Consider the following 21,323-nt stretch of genomic DNA (forward strand, 5'->3'; position numbering starts at 1 on the left):
TTCACAGCCAGTCTGCTGGGACTGTGAGATACGGTTATTGTCATTATACAAAAGTGTACAGTATGACAACGTGGGTTAGTGCAGTCATGCGAAGGCCTTCTCCTCATCTCTCAAATGTTCATTTTACAGGAGAAGGAAAAAAAACGTGGTCATTTTCAATGTAAGTCAATGTAAAAGATTTTATTCCGAGTCCTTTTGGAGCATTTCTATTGGTCCATTCGTCATGACATTTGGACACAGTGTAAAGACCGACTTCCAATGAAAAATGGCAAAAATTTAGACGCGTCTAAATATTTATGGACACCCCTTCTATTGAAGATATTCAGCTACTTTAAGTTGCACCCATTGTTGACACATACAGTACACACACACACACACACACACACACAGACACACACATACACAGCTTGTCTAGTCCCTGTAGAGAAGTTTTGCCAATAGAACAGGACTCTCTGGAGCAGATTAACCTGAACCTATTAGCCATGCTGCTGCCTAACGCCAGGCGTGGGCTAGAGGGGTATAAAGCCCCTCAGCATTGTGCTGTGGAGCAATGGAAGAACTGTGTTCTCTGGGTATGATAGTTAGTGCTCCAGTACTTTGACCCACTGACACGCTTGTGGCTGAATGCAGTAAAATCCTCACAGCAATGCTCCTCCAAAATCCAGTAGAAAGCCTTCATCCTTGGACAGTAGAGAGAGTTACTTTAATAAAGTAGGATAAACTATTTTTAATAGGCTTGATTTGAGGAGAAACAAAGAATAAGCAGGTGTCCCAATACTTTTGTCTATATAGTGTATGTAGGTAAATTGAAAGAGATGATGCACAGTGGCACAGTAGCGTTAACACACAGTCTACCAGTAGCAAATATAAAAAAATAATAAAATAAGTGCAGAATAAAAATACAGCTGTATGAAGAGCGTGTAGAAGCACGGCGTGGCTGATGTACTGCAGCTGGGGTAGGTGCTAAATCATGTTAATTTAATTGGGCTTCTTTAATAAAGATGGGTTATATTAAAAGTTTGCTAATTATGTTTAAATAGTAGGTTTTATACTCAAATTTGCATTCCTACAGTACAGTAATAGCAAAACTGATCACGTCAACCTGGAAGTATTCATTTAGCCCTGTTTCCAGTGTGACGGAGAGAAATCCAGCGCCTTACGAAGCCTCCCTTTATCCAGCCCCCTTAATTACAGACCCGTCTGCTGTTAAAGTGAAATTCCAAAGCCGACGTTTGTTATTTGTAAGATCTGTAGATTTGTAAGACCCTAAAAACGCTGCCTGCAGGGCTCAGATCGGCACCTTACATTTACATTTATGGCTTTTAGCTGACGCTCTTATCCAGAGCGACTTACAAGGTTACTGGTATTACAGAGGTGGGCCAATGTAGTGTTAGGAGTCTTGCCTAAGGACTCATATTGGTGTAGCGCAGCATAGTCACCCAGACTGGGAATCAAACCCCAGTCTCCCACATGGTGTGGTAGCTCACTGGCAGGTAGTGGTGTTATCTGTTGCGCCACACCAACCACCTCTAGACCTTCAGCCTCTAGACCTCTAGCACCTTCAGACTAGTACTTGGTAGAAGAACCTGCAGGTCTGCTCCTGCTTGTTCAGATGGGTTGATGTTTTGGGGTGCCACAGATTCATGATTGGATTGAGATCTGGACTCACTATAGACCATTCACCCTGTTGTTGTTCAACCAGTGCTGTGCTGTTTGGTCGTCTGCTTGGGATCATTGTCCTGCTGAAGGATGAAGTTTCTCCTGAGCTTTAGTTTCCAGCTGACTGAAGCCCTGGGTTGCCCTGCAGTACCTTCCTGGATATTGCACCACCCATCTATCCAAGTACTAGTCTTCAGAACCTTTAGATACAGTAAGCAGCTTTAAGAGTGTTGGGTGAGGTTCTGCCTAGAACTGGGCGATACGGAAAGGTTGTATGTCACGATATTTAAAGACATTTTTCACAATACATGATGATATTTATCACAATATTTTGTCATGTAGTGCTCTACAAGCGCTGACGATGTCCATGATACACTCATAAAAGCATACTGTATACCACGATAACACAAAGTTGATCACGATACAATAAAATATTGTCCTATTGCCCAGCTCTAGTTCTACCAGTAGCTGTGTAGGAGGAACCAGAACTGCAGGAAGAACGGGTACAAATCGCTGACTGCTCAGGTTGGTTGACAATGTTTCTGGGACCACAGTTTTCAGGACACAGATCCTTGATTAGATAAAGATCTGGAGGACATTCGCCTTTTTTGTTGTTCCGCCTCTCCTGTGTTGGAGTTTTCCTCCCCAGTTTTAAATAGCCTATTACCCAAACCACTCGTTAGTACTCTCCCCCATCATATGCAATGCTCCGGACACTGGAAGGGTGAGGACTGACACATGCACTACCAGCCACCAACTCTTTTCAAACCGGTGAGCTCAGCATGGTACCTAGCACCTAGCACCAGCTAGCATGAGCCCCCTGTTGGCCAGCATCACACTAAAGTGAGCCGTCTACCCACCCGGAGAGAAAAAGAGCAAGGCTCAGTTGTGCATAGTTGTGCCCTTTAGGGCTCTGGCTGCTGATGGCAGGCTGCACAAGCTGGGATTCGAACCAGCGTCAACCATTCGACAACCATCATCCATCCCTGGTGCTGAGTTTTGAGGGGCGAGGCTTGAATAGGCATTTACTGGTGGTATGGTGTAGCTTCCAGTTCCACCGGAATTAGTCCAGCAGTGCTCCATGGGGTATCCAAACATGTTTTGTAGACCTTTTCTATCATTGGGACGTAGAAGAGTTAGAATGCTCTTGGATCTCATAGCTTTCCTTTAGATTCTGAGCAGTGATGTTTGAGTTTAGAGGTCTTTCATGCAGAAGAGGTGAACTTTCACTTACTTACAGGTAGAGGCCAAAGTGTAAGCCTTAGTGATAGTTCTGCGAGTTTGTCTTACACCAGTTTATCATAGTTTCTTAATGCTTCCTTAAAACGATCTGAAGGAGCTGCTTCCCACACATCCTTTACTGCTGTCCACACACCTCCTATAGTGGTTTGGTCTCTCTCCTCCACACATTTCTCACACAGTCTCACAAGCTCTCTGGTGATTGTGCTTATTTGACATCACCTGACCGTCCTCACACCTCAGCCCACTCCATCAGTTGATGTGTGACGTGGAATCCTATTCTGGCCTTGTTGGCAAATCAAGCCTATTTTTGAGGTTCTCCACCAAAACAGAAGCCAGAGAGATCCTCAGCTGTTAAACATCAGTGTTTGACACTTTAACATCTCTCCGATGTTCCGTTTCTTGTCCACCAGTGTAACTTACTCAGATCAGCCAAAACATTAATACCACATGCCTTTCACTGCGTAGGCCCACCTCTGGCATCTGGCACCAAGAGGTTAGCAGCAGATCCTTTAAGTCTGGTATGTTGTGAGGTGGAGCCTCCATGGATCACATCTATGGGTCTTGGGTCCCATGACCCGGTCCCCGGTTCCTCAGACCACCTTTGGTAGCTACTCAAATCTAGAGCTGGGCAATATGACGATATTTGATCGTATCGGGATGAATTTGATGATGTGACATGATGTGATTGTGAGAGACAATATGCTAGGAATTTGTTAGGGCTTAATAAACACTGATTAGCTGCAGGTTTTATTACTAACAGTGTGATTAGACTGGTTTAATTAGATGAAGTTCAGCAGATGTTGAGTAATAATCACTGTATTCAGTACGGGAGAGGATCTGAATAGTAGTTTATGAGAATCTGTCACTACTGATGTTTTAGTCTGTGGTTACATGTGTAATAAATATTGTGTCGCAAAAAAGAAAAAAAAAAACTCTTTAAATATCATGACATAGTATTTTTACCATATCGCCCAGCCCTACTCAAAACATCCCACAAGACCTGCCTGATGTTTTGGAGGTGTTCTGACCCTCCATCACAGTTTGGTTCTTGTCAAAGTGTCTCAGGTTCTTATGCTGGTCCATTTCCTCTGCTTTTAACACCTTCATCACCTTCACTGACTGTTCACTTGCTGCCTAATAGATCCATCCCTTGACAGATATAGCCTCTGTAGATGAAGATTATCAGTGTTTTTCTGCACCTGTCAGTGGTACTAATGTCATGCTTGGTGTAAAGTGCTGCATGTACGCAGGTCTAATTAAAACTGGCTTAATTAGTTTGCCCATGTGTCGGTAGTGAGCTGTTGTAATGGATCATATTCAGGGGTTCTTGCAGAATAATGGATATTTCTGAGAGTTTGGAGCTTCATACCAAACATATCATTCTTTACTAACAATTGTAGACCTGAGCCAATCAGCTTTTACACTGGCGCTTACGTTTCAGACGTTTAACCCGCGCTCCTCTACAGAGCGTACAAAGTCTTCCTCATCTTCCTCTTCATCTCTTTCTTTTTCATCGTCTTTGTCCTCATCTGTTTTTTTTTATTTCCATTTTTGCTTAATTTTGGGGTTTGTTCCTTCTTCATTTTCCTCTTCTTCCTCTTTCACATCCTTCACTTCTTTGTCTTCTACTATATCTTTTTCTTTTTGCTTCTCCTTCTCCCCCATTTTCCTTCTTCTGTTTCTTTCTGTTCCTATCTTCTTCTCCATCCTCTTCATCCTTTTTCCTTTCTCCTTCTTCTCCCTTTTCACATTGTTCTTTTTTTTTCTCCCTCCTCTTTCCCCTCTCCTGCTTTCTTTTTCTGCGTCTCCCTCTTCCCTCTTACTGTTTTTCTGTTCTTTCTTCTCTTTCTCATCCTTCTCCTCCTCCTCCTCCTCATTCTCCTCTTCCTCCTTCTTCCCCTTCTTCTTCTTTCTTCTCCTTCTCCTTTCTTTTTCTTCTTTTCTTTTTTTTCCCTCCTCCTCCTCCTCCTCCTCCTCATTCTCCTCCTCCTCCTTCATTCTTCTTCCCCTCCTCCTTATTCTACTCATTGTCCTTCTTCCCCTCCTCATTCTTATTTTTCTTTTTTCCCCTCCTCCTCCTCCTCCTCCTTCTCATTCTCCTCTTCCTCCTTCTTCCCCTTCTCCTTCTTCTTTCTTCTCCTTCTCCTTTTTCTTCTTTTTCTTTTCTTCTTTTTTCCTCCTCTTCCTCCTCCTCCTAATTCTTCTCATTCTCCTCCTCCTCCTTCATTCTTCTTCCCATCCTCCTTATTCTACTCATTCTCCTTCTTCCCCTCCTCCTCCTCCTTTTTCTTCTTTCTTTTTCTCCTCCTCCTCCTCTTTCTACTCATCATCCTCCTTCTCCTCCTCTTTCTACTCCTCCTCCTCCTCCTACTCCTTTTCTTCTTCTTTTTCTTCTTTCTCTTCCTCCCCCTCCTCTTTCTACTCCTTCTTTCTTCTTCTCCTCTGTTTTCTTCTTTCTTCTCATTCTCCTCATCCTCCTCATTTTTCTTCTTCTTCTTCTTCTTCCTCCTCTCCTCTCCTCCTCCTTCTGCTTTTCTTCTTGTTTTTCTCCCCACCACCTACTTCTCCCTGCTCTTCTTCTACCTCATCTTCTTCATTCTTTTACACTCCTGTAAAGAACCATATTTATAAAAGAGAACCTTTAAGTTGGTTCTAGAAGTGGATGTTCTTTGGAGGTGGAGGTTCTTTTACCAGTTTTAAGGTTCTTCAAAAGTGCTTGTATTTAAGTGGTTATTCTATGCCAGCACTTCAATAACCCTTTGTAGCGCGGTGTAAACTTTCCTCACATCATCACACACTTTCTCTCTCACACTCACACACCCTCCCTTTACACATGACGTGAGGCAGGTTTACACCTGTGCTTCCGGTGTCGTCTCGGTACAGTACGACTGCAGGCTGGAACATTAATGAAGAGCCATTAAAACCTGTGTGGTTGTTTGCAATGGAGCCCAGCGAGCCTCGCGCCTTCTTTAGGTTATTGTTCGGCCCAGGCGACTCCTTAGATATGGTTTTCTGAGGTTGGCTTTTCAGACGTGTTGCCATGGTAATGTATTAATTAGCCGCAGTCTGCAGCGGAGTGTCGGAGTCAAGCTTTGGGTCACAGAATTGATTTGCAGAGTGTGAACGGGTGTGTAGGTGTTTGTGCAGCAGTGTAAATGAAGGTGTGAGTACATTGTGTGTGTGTGTGTGTGTGTGTGTGTGTGTGTGTGTGTGTGTGTGTGTGTGTGTGTGTACATACACCAATTAATTAGCCAAAGCATTATGAACACTTAGTTAAAGGAAGGAAAATTGATCGTCTGTAACAGCAGTGTAATACCACCCATCTAGCAAGGTACTTAGCAACATCATAGCAACCACCTACTACAACCATAGGATGTCATAGAAACTGCCCATCCACCTATCAACCTACCAACCAACCAACATCAGCCTACCAGTGATTCTGTAGCCAACACCATAGAAGCCACCTCACAACACCATAGCAACCAGCTAGCAACGGCATAGTAACCACCTCACAACACCTTTTTGCGACTCCGACAAGGGTCTGATTGAAGATGTTCTGACCCATAAGCCTGGTCATTACAAAGTGGCAAGGCTTGTGTGGTGCTCTTAGTCGGCTGTGGTGAGACCTTAGCCACAGTGGTTCAAGGATGGACAAACCATGAATGCTGTCCCGTCTGTGCAGAAGGGACGGTCAGGGAAGTCAGGGATATTTGTAGACATGGAGTTCATACCCTTCAGAGTGCCTGTGCTCACCTATGCTCACTGTTGAAAGTGCCTAGAATGGACACACTGCTGTCTGGGCAGTAGTGTTCTGGGAAGCCCAGGGTCCAGGCCTTCAAGTTGACATCAGTGGGACCTGTACTGCGTACATGGCCTCTTCCATCAGGATAATGCATCAATTCCACTTTACATTGTTGGGAATACACAGTGTATTAGGTGGGTGGTCTTCTGTTCTGACTCGTGACTTGCTTACACTACCATTCAAAAGTTTGGAATCACCCTTTGCAATAATCTAAAACCAATTTGTTGATATTAATCATTTTTCTAGTCATTTTAATGATATTTCTATTTCGTTTTCTTAGATTATGTGGAACAGAGCTTTAGATTATTCTATAATAACTGAGAAAGCTGACTTTAAGCATCACAATTAATATCCACATCACATATTTAATAAGCAGTGACCAAATGACCCCTTATCAAATCTGTTCATTCTAATGTTGTGTTGAGGAATTGCTCTAAATAGATAATTATTATATTTATTATACATTTGCTATTGTTAAAGCTTCCTAAATGCTTTGCAATATTGCAACAAACAAACATGCGCACACACACACACACACACACACACACACAGAGTTGTTATATATAGTATCTATGCCTCGTGTGGTTTGTTGGCATAATGGTGGGAGGTAATGTGCAGCGACAAAAGTAAAGTATGTGAGTTGATTGAGGTTTGCTGTGTGTGTGTGTGTGTGTGTGTGTGTGTGTGCGTGTGCGTGTGCGTGTGAGAAAGAGAATGAGAGAGACTGAGTTAGAGGAGTAGCTCTGTCAGCAGGAGTTCATGCTTGACTGCTCTGGGACCACAAGATGAATGAGCCCAGCCCTACACCTAGCAGGAGCTGAAGACTTCCCTGAGACCACACACACACACACACACACACACACACACACACACACACACACACACTCTTCAACTGAGCAGTCAGCCTGCATATAACGTAACATACCTAGAAATATGCATGAGCACCACTCACAAATATCATTACAAGGCAAATATTAAAACACATGAGTCCTGTCAGAGGAGTTCTGTATAATGCCTGTTTCTGTCTGTGACCGTATATATATATATATATATATATATATACACACACACACACACACACGATATGGATGCCTACACATTCAGCAACATCCCATTCTAAACCCATAGGCATTAATATGGACTCTGCCCCCCCCTTTGCTCTAAGCTCTAACAGCAGCAGGTCTGGAGCTCTGCAGTTATTGAGTCAGCAGAGCGTTGGAGACTGTTCTGCACTCTGCTCTGAGCTCAGCACTCGGCCCTGACCCCGCTCTGTAACTTTAGGTGGTCTGACACTCGGTGGCTGAGCTGCTCTCTGTGAGCTGTTCCTCCTAAACTCTTCCACTGTTCAATAATAACACCACTCACAGCTGATGGAGGAAGATCTAGGAGGGGTTCAGTGAGCTCTTTAGAACCACCCAGTCTCTCACTAATGTGTGAAAGAAAGGCAGACTGCATGGCTAGAGACTTGATTTTACACACCTGTAATGGGGTTACAAACCTACAATGGGGCTAAATAAGGCACCTGATTTCATCATTGAGTGATAGATGTCCAAATACTTTTGTCTCTTTTGCACCGTTATCCCTGTTTTTTTTGTTTTTTTGTTTTTTTTTGGGACCTTTACTGTAAAGTCACCGTAAAATCTCACTTCCTCTCCTTTAGTCTGTCTTCTTTAATCTACTCCTATCTAATCTCCTCTTTTCTAATGTCCTCCTCTCCACTGTAATCTCCTTTCATTTATCTTTTCTCTTCTTGTCTCTTCTTTCTACCTCTAATTTCATCTAATATCTCTTCTCTGCCCCTCTCCACTCTTCTCCTGTCCTGTTATGTCCTTTAATCTCCTCTCCTCCTCTCTCATTTCTTCTCCTCTAATCTCATCTAATCTCTCTTCTCTCAATTTTTCCTCCTCTAATCTCATCTCATCTGATCTCCTCTCCTTTAATCATCTCCTTCCCTCTCTACTCCTCTAACCTGTCTAATCTCTTCTCCTCTGCACCAGTCTCCTGCTCTCTCCACTGCTTCTCTCCTGTCATTTTCTCTTTCTTCCTCTCTTCTCCCATCGTCCATTCTTCTCTCCTCCTCTCCTCTAATCTCATCTAGCCTCCTCTCCACTAGTGTCCTCCTCTCTCATTTCTTCTTCTCACTTCTTTAATCTCATCTATTCTCCTCTTTTCTAATTTTTCCTCCTCTAATCTCATCTCATCTATTCTCCTCTCATTTCTTCTCCTCACTTCTCCTCTAATCTCATCTAATCTCCCCTCCTCTCATTTTTTTCTTCTCTAATCTCATCTAATCTCATCTCCTCTCATTTCTTCTCCTCTAATCTCATCTCATCTAATCTCCTCTCCTCTCATTTCTTCTCCTCAGTTCTCCTCTAATCTCATCTAATATCTTCTTCTCTCATTTTTCCTCCTCTAATCTCATCTAATCTCCTCTCCTCTCATTTCTTCTCCTCAGTTCTCCTCTAATCTCATCTAATATCTTCTTCTCTCATTTTTCCTCCTCTAATCTCATCTAATCTCCTCTCCTCTCATTTTTTTCTCCTTAAATCTCATCTCATCTAATCTCCTCTCCTTTAATTATCTCCTTCCCTCTCTACTCTACTCTACTCTCTAATCCTGTCTAATCTCTTCTACTGTCTTCTCCTCCAATCTCTTCTCCTCTCCACCAGTCTCCTGCTCTCTCCATTGCTTCTCTCCTGTCATTTTCTCTTTCTTCCTCTCTTCTCCCATCGTCCATTCTTCTCTCCTCCTCTCCTCTAATCTCATCTAATCTCCTCTCTTCTCTTTTTATTCTTCTCTGATCTCGTCTAATCTGATCTCCTCTCCTTTGATCATATCTCCTTCCCTCTCTACTCCTCCATCTCTTCTTTGGGCCAGTCTCCTGCTCTCTCCACACTTCTCTCCTGTCATTTTCTCGTCCAGTCTTCTCACCTCCTCTCCTCTAATCTCCCCCTCTCTGCTCCTCTCCTGTGGTTCTCCTCCTCTTTTTCTTGTCTGTTCTTGTCTCCTCGCTCCTCCTCTTTCAGCAGCAGGGTGGATCAAAGGTCGTTCTCTGTATTTGCCTTTTTTCCAAAACTTTCTGTAGGAAGTTTTCATCTCGGATATTATTTTAGCATCATCTGACATATGCCAGCCTCACTTGATTAGCTTCCCGCCTCTGGAGGCTTGATGAGATCAGCACTGTGGCCATATGGGCCTTCTGTGGAAACACTTGCGATTCACTTCTCTTTGCTTTGGAGTCTGTGTGGGTGTGTGTGACCACGCAAACCCTGAGGAGGCAGACTCATCACATAGCTAGAGGAACAGATACGCAAATAGGAGCTGCAGGGACTGTGTGTGTATGTGTGTGTTCACGCCCGGTCAAGTGTGTGTGTGTGTGTGTGTGTGTGTGTGTGTGTGTGTGTGTGTGTGTATCAGTCACTATGACGTGTTCGGAGGTAATTATGGGTAATGAAGTCTGACAGTGTGTGCTGGTACTCAAAGGGACAGCGGACTCTGAGCCCGGCGTGATATTAGTGCGCTAACCGCTAATGAGCCTCACACTACAAATGAGAAGTGGCAGCAGCATTGCTCAACACACGGCCCAGTGTGTGTGCTCCCTCACAGACTGGAGGCCAATCACTTCAGGACTAGTGTGTATATCTAGAGGAGAAAGATGAATGGGCACATAAACACACCTTTTGAGTTTCAGGGAGCTGGTACCACAGAGTGGTTCTAAAAGCAGCCCACTTTGATCCCCTCCTTTAGGGGGAGTCCGTGGGATAGGCTTGGTAGAGTCTTCTCAAGGGTGTGTTGCATATATGTAAGGATATGTATATCCTTATTTAATTCATGGCGCCTAGAGGACAACAGATGACTCTGGCATCCTCTGAACTCTTTGGGCTTAAAGTAGCCAGTGCCCGACCCATTACAAATGTGCCTGGATTGTCCCCAATCCACTAGATCAGGTTGGGACATCAGTAATAATTACGATGATAAATATGTGTCCACAAAATTACATGTTTGGAAAATTTGGCTGTAAGGAATTGGAATAATGACCAGCCTTAAACATGCACCATTTTGCAGGGTTCATACCTGAATGCCTATTTTCATCAGATTGCTCCACTAGGTCATGTTGTGATATACGCTGGTTGATCGAGAGTTCAGTGGAGGTCCTTATTTGTCCTTTGTTTTGTGTACCCCTGCACTGGTGCTTCCAGGAAAGTTTCCATGGTGATGACTGTATGTGAATGGGAGTCTGAGTGCATTGTGCCGAAGTCCGTGCCATCGCACAGTCAGTGTGTACTGTATCTCTTCATTACTGCCGTGACCTCCTCCCCCAACCTCATACTCTTGCACGTTCCCCTTCCCCTAATGAGTCTCGACCTTGCTTGTCAGTGGCCCCGGGGGAGACGGAACATTTCCAAAATATCGTCTGCGTTCTAATAGGATTTTAATCAAGCTTTTAATCTATTACCCCTCCTCCTGCTCAGCCCCTCCGCCCCCGCTCTCCCGTGGCGAGCCGCGATGTCAGAAAGTGTTTCCACGCTGCGCTTGGATGTGAACCACGCTAGAGCGAGCCGGGCGCCGCCATTAGCACCAGCCGAGCCCAGCCTGGATCTCTTAATGCAGCAGAATTTAGCCCTAATTAAACCTTAATATCATGTCAATTCAAATTAGCAGGGCTAGCGGCTAGTAGGCCGGCTAGCACGGACTGTGCTAATCTTAATCAGCAGGCAGAACGGAGGACCAAATCCAATCCTTTTTTTCCCCCCTAACCCCCTGCTTCAAACCCACCAGCTTCTCAAAGTGAGAGGAAGCAGGTGAGGAGGGACTCTGTACATAAGAAATAATAGGTCCAGATTTATAATCGCTGTTTTGCAAAGTATGGTAAACATACAAAGACTTTGTCTTAATAAGCTAATTATAAGACACTGTATTGACAAAAGTATTGAGACACCCAATTAATTATTTTTTTAATTCAGAAATTAAGAATATTAAAAAAAATCCTGCTTTTTTTAAAGTAACTGTCTCGACTGTCCAGGGCAGAAGACTTTCTGATATTTTTTTAAGGAGCATTGCTGTGAGGATTTGATTGCATTCACTGACTAAAGCATTAAGTGACGCCAGGATGTTGGATGATCACCACCCCATCTTATTCCCAACTCCCCAGCTCATCCTAAAAGTACTGGATGGAGCACCACAGCCATCATTCCAGAGAACACAGTTCTTCCACTGCTCCACAGCTCAATGCTGGGGGGCTTTATACCCCTCTAGCCCATGCCTGGCATTAGGTACATGATAGGTACATGTTTATCTGCTCCAGAGAGTCCTATTTTATCGGCAATACGTCTCTACAGGGACTGGACAAGCCGTGTGTGTGTGTGTGTGTTCATGCATTTGCACATCGGTGTCAGCAGTGTGTGCTACTTAAAGTAGCTGAATGCATTCGTCATTAGAAGCGGTGTCCACAAATATCTGGACAATTTTTTCACATTGTTATATGTTGCAGTGCTATAAACATTTTCTTTACAGTTGTGCAGAGATGCATTTTTGGAAGAGTGGCGCTCTGGGCCACAGTAGGGAGTTGTACAGGTGTCCAGTGCTGCTGAGTGTCACAGCTCAGGGGAGTGAGGGTTTTACCAGAAGCAAGTGGTCGGAGGAGCTGATGACCGCGGTGAGAAGGGTCAGCTGTAATATTGCCAGTGCGCTTCACGACCCTGCTGTTTTATATATCCTCAAGCGTTGGTAGAGTACACCTGATGACCCTCTCTGCTGTCCTGAATATATGCACTGGAATCTGGCTTGTTTTTGTGAGTTGGCCGACCCCAACAGGATGGTTGCAGATGATGTGTGGGTGAATATGATGATGATCGCTGTGTAGAGCTGGGTCATCAGGACTGGCACCAGATTGAATTCCAACCTGAAAATCTGGTGCCTCAGGAAGGAAGATTCCCTGCTGTGCTCTCTTGGCTATGGCGACCACGTTCCCCTCCAACTTCAAGTACTCGGAGTATGGTGGTGCCCAGAAATTAAAGTGACTCCACAGTAGAAACCACAGAACTATGGATGTTGAGGAGGGTGTGGGGTGTCTGAAGACCATCATTATCTCTACATTCTTGTGCTGCTGCTCCAGGACACTTCCTTTCTCACTTAACTGCTCATCTTCCTTTCTGCTGGTTAGGAGTCTGCCCACAGTGATGTCGTCTGTAAACTTCTTGATCTTCAAGGATGAGTACTTGGAAATGAATGTTTTGGAGCACACCGTCTTGTGGTGCTCAAGAACTGAGGTTTTGGATGTCTGACGGGTTGCATAGCTGGACCTGCTGCCTTCTCCTGGTTGGGAAATGCATGATCCACTGGCAGATAGGATCTGGCAGAGACAGCTTAGACAGTTTGACCAAGCATAATCTGGAACCAGCAATCTTCAGGTCACAGTGACAGCACTTTAGTCCACTCGGACCACCCTCAAACAGGTCCCTGGACTGTTGAGATGCTGTTGTGTGAAGTACAGGGCCTCTTCGACAGACACAATTGCAGGGGGTCCAGCAGGTGGGCCAAGACCAGACTTTCATGTCTACAGGAGGTCAAGACAATTGGCATGTAGTCATTTAGTCTTGTAGTTATTTTTTTGAGAACTGGGATGATGATTAAGGACTTGGGACATGGGAACATGGGGAAGTTCCATTGACTTGTTGAAACTTTGTGCTCAGTGGATGGCGAGACCAATTCTCGGCCCGGATCTCTTCTCACCTTTTGCCTACTGAAGAGCTTTGTAATGTCCCGCTCATTGATGGTGAGATGAGCAGGTGGCAGAGGTGAGAGAGCCAGGGCGAGGGAGAAGGGCTGGAGATTGAATCAAACCTGCAGTAGAGAACTCCTGCCGGTCGGTGGCTTTTCTCACCCTGTACCTGATAATCTCTTGGAGGCCTTTCCAGACTGAAATTGGTTCGTTAGCAGCATTGTGGCTTTTCAGCTTCACTATTTTCTCTTTGCTGCTTTTTTAAGCCCTTTCTCCAGCCTGTATTTGGCCTGTGTTGAGAGTTCAGTCCCCACTCCTGAATGGCTCCTTTAGCTGAAAACCATTGGTTGTCGTTACTGTATTTCACTGGTGCTTTGGTTAAAATGTAGCTGTCCTCGCAGAAGTTGATTTGTGACTCAAAAATAAGCCGGTTTGTGGATTCAAAGCAGTTTTGTAGCTTTTCAGTGTCTCCAGAGTCTCCAGTCTTCACTGTTGTACCAACCGGCTCCTTGGTTTTGCTTTCCCAACTGTATATGGGGTCCAGCTGTGCAGAATTGTTGAACCATTCCTTTAACCTTTAAAGTCTTTGTGTGTTTGTTTTTAACAGTTGGTGTTTGTATAATGTTTATGAATTTACTTTATTCTTATTACTTATTTGTTTTTGCTGTTGTGCTTATTTTAGAACCCCTAGAATTTATCATGTATGTCCCTATAAAGCACTTTGAATTACTATTGTATAAAAAATAAGTAATATTCAGAATTAATCTGAGCACTGGGTTATTGATCTCAGGGTTGTGGGTTTAATGCCCTTAACCCTCTGTGCTTCAGGGGAGCTGTAGCACGACTAACCCTTTCCTCTGACCCTGGCTTTCTAAGCTGGGTTGTGCAAAAACACACAATATTAAGTAGGTCCCCCTTGTGTCCCCACAAAAGCTCTGACCATGTGAGGCATGGACTCCACAAGACCTCTGAAGGTGTCCTGTGGTATCTGACACCAAGACGTTAGCAGCAGATCCTTAAAGTCCTGTAAGCTGTGATGTGGGGCCTCCACCATCATCAGTGAGCCTTAGGTGCTCATGGCCCTGTAAGCTGATCACCAGTAGTTCTTTCTTGGAGCACTTTTGGTAGGTTCTGACCACTACATACCAGAAAGCCCCCATAAGACCTGTCTGAAGTTGAGGAGATGTTCTGACCCAGTTGTCTAGCCGTCACAATTTTGTTCTTGTCAACGTGTCTCAGATTCACCTTCAGGGCCCGTCCCAAGCCTTTATGGGGCCCTAAGCAGATTTTCATTTGGGGGCGCCCCATACCACCACCTCAGCACCTGATGCTTCATCATTCCATAGACTATGTGATACCATTTCGTTTTGTGATTCAATGTTATTTTTAAAATATATATCATGAGATCTTGCTGTTGGGGCCCCGCTGGTGGTGTTGCAGCCTTAAGCGGCAGTGTAATCAAATATGCCTTGGGCCGGTTCTGATCACCTTCAAGAACTGACTGTTAACTTGTTGCCTAATATATCCACCCCTGACAGATGCAGCTGTAGATGAAGATAATCAGTATTTTCATTTCACCTGCCAGTGGTATTAATGTTATGGCTGTTTGGTGTATAAATAAAGATAAAGACACATTAATTAAAGGTATTTAGTCAATTAATGGAAGTTGTTTATATTTTAAAGGTCTGGCAAGAGACTTAAAAAGTACCTAATCTAGAAGCAGCAGTGTTGGAGGATAAACAACAGTACAGTCCTAGTAATTCCCATGCAGGCCATTCACATTAGCCAATAGGGTGACCTAGGGGACCGGGCTGGATCTGTATGTCAAAACCTACTTAGGATTCTCTGCTCGCCTCCAGTGAGGCATTGTGCTGGATCACAGGTCACCGCCCCCACCACTTTTCACGTCAGGAAGAGCCGTGCCATCTCCCAAACATCCCAGTGCATCTGAAGTGACATGAAAATCAGTCAAGTTGCCTTGGAAACAAGCTTTTTTTTGCATCCAGGCTCTAGTGGGGGAAAATCACTGGGTGTGATGATCTAAATCGGTCTGTAAATGTGACCCCCCTGTACACCCCACCACTCAGGATACAGGCATGTCTTAGATGCACACCATATACTCTCCTACACTCTTAATAAAAAGAAGAGGTGCCATAAATGGTTCTTTGAGCATTGATCACATGGTCTATAGGTTTCACAGCAAACCTTTACTTTATATAGAGGTTCTTTAAACTCTAAAAAAGGTTCTTCATGGTCACATGTCTGCAAAGAATTGTCCGTTGCAGGCTTTTTAATTAAGGAAATTAGAGTTATTGTTCTGTAGCGTCACCAGAGAAGCCTTATTTGGCACCTTTGTTTTTAAGAGTGTGGCTTCAGCCACCTTAGGGTGCTGAGAGGGACAGGAATTGTGCACTTTTACGCTTCATCAAAGTTCTCACTAACCGTGTGTGTGTGTGTGTGTGTGTGTGTGTGTGTGTGTGTGTGTGTGTGTGTGGTTGCAGCACGGTGACGTCTGCCGTCTTCACAGTGGGAGATAACGTGGTATCAGGCAGCGACGATCGCACCGTCAAGGTGTGGGACCTGAAGAACATGAGGTCGCCGATAGCCACCATCCGCACCGACTCAGCCGTTAATAGGTAAGGGGTTGCCGATCGATGAGGTGTTAGAATGAGCTCACAGCTCTCTCACCATTGTGTTAAGAGTGATGTCACGGAAACCCAAATGCTTTCTTGCGGATTTTTTTGAGATTGATGTACGATATACACTCGGTACATGTGTCAAAGCATGTCATTCACTCCCCAGCCCATAGTCATGCTATTGAACATATCCAAACATCTTAATGTGAGAGATTGAGGACATTAAATAAACACATGAAACTGAAGAAATGCATTTAAACATAATTTATAAAATGAAATTATTAGAAACTCAGGTGGAAAAAGTGAGGATTTAATGTCTGAAATTAGAATTAGGTGCAGCACATCATCTGCAGATGATTAGGTCATGGTTAGAGAGGATTTTGAAGGAGCCTGTCTTCTTTAAACCTGCCAAGAAATGGGTCAGAATAAAGAAATGGAGAGTTTTGGAATGGCCAAGTCAAAGTCCTCAAACATCACACAGCTAAAAGACATTTCTTCAGTTTTGTTAGTTCTATTACCTTCATCTCTCAGTATTGTTCAGATAAAGATCAAATGTCCAGATGTTTCAGTGTGTTCAAAAAAGACAAATAATTTAATGGGGTGTCCTAATTTTTTCACACGACTGTTTATAAAAGCTGAGCTGCAAAAAATCTGTTGTGAACTCATTGTGTGTCAAAGTGTTGTGGCACATTATGTCAAAAAATGGAGATAAGAGGTTTTTTTTGCATGTTAGCCATGATATACGCTGTATGTCCAAATGTTTGTGGACAGCCCTTCCAATGTATTTATTTAGGTACTTTAAGTAGCACCCATTGACTCACTGACACAGATGTGCAAATGCACACACCCGGCTTGCCTAGTCCCTGTAGAGAAGTACTTCCAGTAGAAAAGGACTCTAGGACTTTTGATAAAGATGAAGAGCATTGGCTGTGAAGCAGTGGAACTGTATTCGCGGCAATGGTGCTGCTCCGTCCAGTCGTTTTGGGATGAGGTGGGGTGGTGATCATCCACCATCCTGACCTCACTAACAGAAATGCTCTGAAATCTAGTGGAAAGCCTTCCCTAGACAGTAGAGAGTTTATAATATCCTTAATTCAGAAGAAACAATCAATGCACCTGCACAGGTGTCCCAATACTTTTGTCTATGTAGTGTATTAGGTTTAGTTTTCAACTCAGCCTTCACCGCATTGACTATAAGTGTATGAGTGAAGGAACTGCTTTCATTTACTGGTCATAAATCTTCTGCTGTGCTTTAATTGTTGAATGGAGTCCCCCAACTGCCTTCTCTGGCGAACACAGCGAGTTTTGCTCCACTGCTGTGACGCGAGTTCTAGTCCCAGCAGTGCCATACGCTGCCTGTGGCTGGGCATCCCCAAGATAGAAATTAGGTTCTGTCACATTGGGTGGGGAGGACAGCGGGGTTTTTCCACTTTCCCACTGCAAGCAGTGCACCATAGCAGTGCTGCAGGGTATCCACATCTCAGAGGAATACATGCACACCTTCACATTACCTGCAGGGGGCGATGTTGGATGTGGTTGGATACAGTATGTTTTAGGTTGTGAACGTTGAGGATGTCTGACCATGTTGCTTTCTGATGTGCAGGATAAGCGTGTCCGCGAACCAAAGAATTATCGCTCTGCCCCACGACAACAGACAAGTGAGGCTGTTCGATATGACCGGAGTTCGACTGGCCCGCCTCCCACGCAGCAACAGACAGGTGAGACGCCGCCTGACGGCAGAGAGAGCGGGGAATGCCTGAATTCCCGCTCACCTTGTTTTAATCCGGACTGTTCTGTAGCTTTAAAGATTTTATGGAAAATGGAAGGAATAAGGTAAACATTTCCTGCAGGAACCGCTGGACTGATGTGCGGCTTAAATGGTTCCACTTCCAGTAGGTTGCTAGGCTGTTGCTACATGGTCACTAGGGTAAAACTGTTTATGCTTGATGGTTGCTACAGTGTTTCCATTGTATTCCAGGTGTTTGATATGTTGTTGCTAGGTGGTCGCTATGTCCTTGCTATGTGATTTGATATGTTGTTGATAGGTGGTTGCTATGGTGTTGCTAGGTGGTTAATATGATTTTGCTTGGTGGTTACTGTGCTTTGATGGGTGATTGAAATGGTGTCTCTAGGAGGTTGCTAAGTGTTTGATATGGTGCTGTTAGGTGGTTACTGTGTCTTTTTGGGAGATTAATATGATTTTGGTTTAGTGTTGCTAAGCATTTGCTAAGTAGTTGCTGTGGAGTTGCTAGATGGTGGCTGTTGAGTTGTGTGGTGGTTGCTAGCTGGTTGATATGATGTAGGTGGTTTCTGTGGTATCCCATGTGGTTGCTATAGTGTTGCTAAGTATTTAGTAGATGGATGCTGTAGTGTTGCTTGATAACTGTGTGTGTGTGTGTGTGTGTGTGTGTGTGTGTGTTATATAACCCTGCTTGTGCTTTGTGTCCAGGGGCATCGGCGCATGGTCTGCTGTTCAGCCTGGAACGAGGAAAACCAGGCGTGCAACCTGTTCACCTGCGGCTTCGACCGCCAGGCCATCGGCTGGAACATCAACATCCCTGCACTGCTGCAGGAGAAGTGAACACAAACACACACACACACATTAACACACACACGTTCACACACATCTCGACCCTCATATACAACTGCACGCTTACACAAAGCTAGGAAGGCACATCTAATCACACAAAAAAAAAACACATACACACACACACACTCGCACACCTTAAAACACACACACACACACACACAACCGGATCCTCAGTCGTCATTCTTTACTGAAGCACTCGTGGTCGGTGTACCAGCGCTCAGAAACAGCCACTTTTTTCGTGTGTGATTCATACTAGTGCTTCATCGCCGTCGGCCTCCGGTGAGAATCGATGTTCACAGCTGTGTGATGGACCCGCAGTGTGCCGTCATATTCCAGCTTCTGACCTTGGCCATCAAAGCTCTGCTGGAGCCTTGATGAGTTTGATGATGATGATGATGATGATTTAATGGCAGAGTTTCAGTATGGTAAATATCCGTCGTATTGTACATATCTGGCTCAATGCTGTCTTTTCACCCAGAGGTCATTATTATTACTCACGCTTCACCAGTTTTTGGACGTTCTGCTTGGTTGTGTTATTTTTTTGTTGTTCCTCATGGTTTAAGCTGGGTTAAAGAATGCTATCGGTGGTCTTCAAGCTTTGGGTATTCGGCAGGACGTCCTCCAAAGCCGAGCTCTGTTTTGTTCGGTTTCTGGTCGCGTAGTTTATGATTTCGTGCAATTTTCAGTGTGTTCTATGTACAGATCATTTTTTTTTATCGTGCACAACATACAGCATATAGAGTTCTGCATTGCTTTCTACCGTCTAATGACGAATCTACAACTTCTTACAGTCTTTGTAAAGAAGGACGGATGGCGATCGTTCTTTAAGACACGCTCTTCTTTCCGCTGGAGAAAAGTATTGCTTCAATCCATCTGCATGAGGAATCTTGCTGTCTGTCAGAACTGTTGATTTAAAAAAAGTGCTGTCGTGATCGCTGTGTAATCTGGTTTTCCTCAGTGAGAAATATAAAAATGTGAACGTGTTGATGGAGTTCGTGAATAGAGTTGACCATGTTTATAGCCCTAAGGATTCCTACGTCAAAAATTATGGATGTGTAAGGTTCGCTTTCATTTCTAAGGGCTTTTTCTGTCTAGTAGAACAGACAATTGCAGTCACTTATGGGTCGAATCAGTAAATAAATTAGATGCATCTGATAAAAATCCGTTCATCAGCTGCTTATGTATACACGTCTAATCTTTAGCAGAAGACATTTCAGCAGTGCATAAATTAAGCATATTAAACGCATATTGGATATATTAGTTTGTTCTCAAAGTACATCCTTCGCATCTGGTGCTCATAAACAGATGCTCTTGCTGTGGTCTTCAAGTCCTTTGGCTGTCATTTTGCTCCACTGTTTGCCAACATTGAACTCCATTCATGAAGAAAATGTGAAAAGATCCCATAAACAGTCAATGAAGAGTTGCTGTAATCAGTATGGAATCCACTGTGGTAGTGGTGGAGTTATGTATAGTTGGCTGTTGTGTCCTCTTCAAAAGAAGCAATATTGATGGTGTGTAACTTTTGAATGAGGCCTGTGCGCCGTGACTAGACAATGTAAATAAATGTCTTTGTCAGAACGGGAGTGCTTCTGTGACTGTCTTTTGGGATTGCTTGTGGAGGTGATCAGTTTTTAGACTGAAATAAGATTTCAGGATAATCCGAGCCCCCCCCCCCCTTGCTTACATTGTTTTGGCCCTCACAGGCAACAAACCCTGTTTTTCATTATAAAATTGTCCTTTAAGTATATATGTATATACACTGCTCAAAAAAATAAAGTGAACACACTGTCCACTTAGGAAGCAACACTGATTAACAATCAATTACACATGCTGTTGTGCAAATGGAATAGACAACAGGTGGGAATTATCGGCAATTAACAAGACACACTCAATAAAGGAATGGTTCTGCAGGTGGGGACCACAGACCACTTCTCAGTACCTATGCTTTCTGGCTGATGTTTTGATCACTTTTGAATGTTGGTGGTGCTTTCACGATCATGGTAGCATGAGACGGACTATAAATATATATATATGAGAGAAAGAGAGAGAGAGAATATTTGATTTATTTATTTTTGATAATGTCAGACATGTCTCCATATAATAAAATAAGGAGAGTAGAAGTGGGTTTGACGTTTCATCTGGAGGTAGACAAATCCTATCAGGAACCAAAGCCACATAGCAATTAGTAGGATAAATATGACTAATGTTTTTGAATAAAATAAAAATGTTTTTGAAATGAATAAAAAATTAAAAATAATAGGTACGATACCAGTCAAAGGTTTGGACACACCTGGTTAAATCTGTTTTTAACAAGCTAGGGTGACCATATTTTTGTTTTATTAAAAGGGGACGCAGGGGACACATGGGTATCCACCATAGTTAGGATGTTGTTTTTAAGTGAGCCTAAGCTGTAAGTTGAACTGGAAGAAGATGATTTGGTCATATATGCTATTAAGGCTATTTATAGGTATTGGTGTATGTATTAACGCCCATTAACCTACTGTAGCTACAGGGTTTGAGAGGTATTTCAAAAAAACAACATTTAATGTAAATGCTTGGGTGATCATAGCTGATGATGATCAGCACACATTTAACCAGCCGTGTCCAAACTTTTGACTGTTACTGTATATGTGCGTGAAAACGTAAAGGCCTATATTTGGCTATTAAAAGACC

The 21,323-nt window shown here is 43.7% G+C and overlaps 1 protein-coding gene across 2 annotated transcripts in view; it reads left to right on the plus strand.

Annotated features, from left to right (window-relative positions):
- The window catches only part of wdr37 (WD repeat domain 37), a 53,775-nt gene extending 33,547 nt beyond the window's left edge, over nucleotides 1–20,228 (plus strand). For both annotated transcript variants that reach the window (XM_072679336.1, XM_072679335.1), the window contains 3 exons: nucleotides 15,926–16,060; nucleotides 17,664–17,778; nucleotides 18,510–20,228. In XM_072679336.1, coding sequence (XP_072535437.1) covers nucleotides 15,926–16,060; nucleotides 17,664–17,778; nucleotides 18,510–18,641 — 382 coding nt within the window. In that variant the 3' untranslated portion in view covers nucleotides 18,642–20,228. The remainder of the gene's footprint in view (nucleotides 1–15,925; nucleotides 16,061–17,663; nucleotides 17,779–18,509) is intronic.
- Nucleotides 20,229–21,323: the final 1,095 nt, after the last annotated feature.

Source organism: Salminus brasiliensis, chromosome 5 (genome assembly GCF_030463535.1).
Source record: "Salminus brasiliensis chromosome 5, fSalBra1.hap2, whole genome shotgun sequence".
NCBI classification, from domain to species: Eukaryota; Metazoa; Chordata; class Actinopteri; order Characiformes; family Bryconidae; genus Salminus; species Salminus brasiliensis.